General features: G+C 54.7%; 1 protein-coding gene across 1 annotated transcript; it reads left to right on the plus strand.

Moving 5' to 3' along the window:
- Positions 1–2: 2 nt before the first annotated feature.
- On the plus strand, positions 3–1287 carry LOC139029076 (zinc finger protein PLAGL2-like; the record flags this gene model as incomplete). The annotated part of the gene is made up of 1 exon (XM_070448158.1): positions 3–1287. A coding segment is annotated over one exon (657 nt), but the record flags the coding sequence as incomplete, so codon positions are not given.
- Positions 1288–2482: the final 1195 nt, after the last annotated feature.

The following is a 2482-nucleotide window of genomic DNA, read 5'->3' on the forward strand; positions in this document are numbered from 1 at the left end:
ACTCCCCCCCGCTGCCTCACCTGCAGCAGCCCCAACAGCACCAGCAGCAACAGCACGCCCAGCCGCCGCCCAAGTACCAGCTGGGATCTACCTCATACCTGCTGGACAAGCCTCTCAAAGTGGAGATGGAGAGCTTTCTCATGGATCTGCAGAGTGGGCTGCCGGGCCACCACTCAGGCGATCATCATCATGCTGCTTCCTCGCCCCCCAAGGAGGGACTAGAGCACCCCTCAGGCCTGACAGACGAGCTGTGTGGGGACCCCCTCCTGTCCAAGAGCCCTGCTGTCATCGCTGAGGCTCTGTGCGCTGCTAACATGGACTTCTCTCACCTGCTGGGCTTCCTGCCCCTCAACCTGCCCCCCAACCTGCCCCCATACAACGCCCCCATGAGCACAGCAGGGCTTGTCATGAGCTACACCTCGTCTACCCCTGCCTCCTCCTCTTCCTCCTCTTCYTCATCCTCATCCTTGCATGCTGCCGAGCCCCACGCCGTTGCCACAGCTGCAGCCGCACCTCTTACCTCTTTGCAACCTCAACCTCAGGAGCAGCAGGGCTCCAGCGGGGGCCTGGGTCTAGGGCCCCTGCACACTCTCCCGCCAGTGTTTAGCTCCAGCCTCAGCACGACCACCCTGCCTCGCTTTCACCAGGCCTTCCAATGAGGGGCCACCAGGCCTGGCCCGGTCCCAGCTCCTCAGCTCACTGCCTGGGCGCCCAAGGTCCATGGGCCTGCTGGCCGCAAGGACGGTGATAAATACACATGAACACTTAGAAGCCTTAATTGAATCACACAAAAGCTTTTGATTAGAGGAAACTGAACCCTTTATTGAAACAAAAGGGAAAAGATGAGACATTTTAAAACAAAACTTTCTTTCTATCCTTTAGTTATAACCTCTCCCACCAACCTATCTCCCTGATCCATGATCCCCTCTCCCACCAACCTATCTCCCTGATCCATGATCCCCTCTCCCTTTATTATGTAGGTAGTAGGCAGCATCAGTAGGCCTGAAGGCATGGTACTGCTACTTAATAAAGTAATAATATTAGGGAAAAAAATCAAAGATTAATTTTAGAGAAGATGTTTTGAAGTGGATGAAATATAATTTTCTTGCTTTTCCAAATGTGACTGAACATGCTAGATTATCTCACCTATGAGTGTAAAGGTCTGAACCACCTGCCCAGAAACACACCCTGTCTGTCATCATCACCGTCAGGGGGAAAAAACACCCTGTCTGTCATCATCACCGTCAGGGGGAAAACACACCCTGTCTGTCATCATCACCGTCAGGGGGAAAACACACCCTGTCTGTCATCATCACTCCAATAGGCCAACATTGCCCTCCTCCAATTAGGCCACTGCCTCCTCCAATAGGCCAGATTGCCCTCCTCCAATAGGCCAGCATTGCCCTCCTCCAATAGGCCAGCATTGCCCTCCTCCAATAGGCCAACATTGCCCTCCTCTCAATAGGCCAGCATTGCCTCCTCCAATAGGCCAGCATTGCCCTCCTCCAATGGCCAGCATTGCCCCTCTCCAATAGGCCAACATTGCCCTCCTCCAATAGGCCAGCATTGCCCTCCTCCAATAGGCCAACATTGCCCTCCTCCAATAGGCCAGCATTGCCCTCCTCCAATAGGCCAACTTGCCCTCCTCCAATAGGCCAGCATTGCCCTCCTCCAATAGGCCGCATTGCCCTCCTCCAATAGGCCAACATTGCCTCCTCCAATAGGCAACATTGCCCTTCCTCCAATAGGCCAGATTGCCCTCCTCAAATAGGCCAACATTGCCTCCTCCAATAGGCCAGCATTGCCCTCCTCCAATAGGCCAACATTGCCCTCCTCCAATAGGCCAACCATTGCCCTCCTCCAATAGGCCAGCATTGCCCTCCTCCAATAGGCCAACATTGCCCTCCTCCAATAGGCCAACATTGCCTCCTCCAATAGGCCAACATTGCCCTCCTCCAATAGGCCAGCATTGCCCTCCTCCAATAGGCAAGCATTGCCCTCCTCCAATAGGCAACATTGCCCTCCTCCAATAGGCCAGCATTGCCCTCCTCAATAGGCCAGCATTGCCCTCCTCCAATAGCCAGCATTGCCCTCCTCCAATAGGCCAGCATTGCCCTCCTCCAATAGGCCAACATTGCCCTCCTCCAATAGGCCAACATTGCCCTCCAATAGGCCAACATTGCCCTCCTCCAATAGGCCAGCATTGCCCTCCTCCAATAGGCCAACATTGCCTCCTCCAATAGGCCAGCATTGCCCTCCTCCAATAGGCCAACATTGCCCTCCTCCAATAGGCCAACATTGCCCTCCCTCCAATAGGCCAGCATTGCCCTCCTCCAATAGGCCAGCATTGCCCTCCTCCAATAGGCCAGCATTTGCCCTCCTCCAATAGGCCAACATTGCCCTCCTCCAATAGGCCAAGCATTGCCCTCCTCCAATAGGCCAACATTGCCCTCTCCAATAGGCCAACATTGCCCTCCTCCAG

This window comes from Salvelinus sp. IW2-2015, linkage group LG17 (assembly GCF_002910315.2).
Source record: "Salvelinus sp. IW2-2015 linkage group LG17, ASM291031v2, whole genome shotgun sequence".
Lineage (NCBI taxonomy): Eukaryota > Metazoa > Chordata > Actinopteri > Salmoniformes > Salmonidae > Salvelinus > Salvelinus sp. IW2-2015.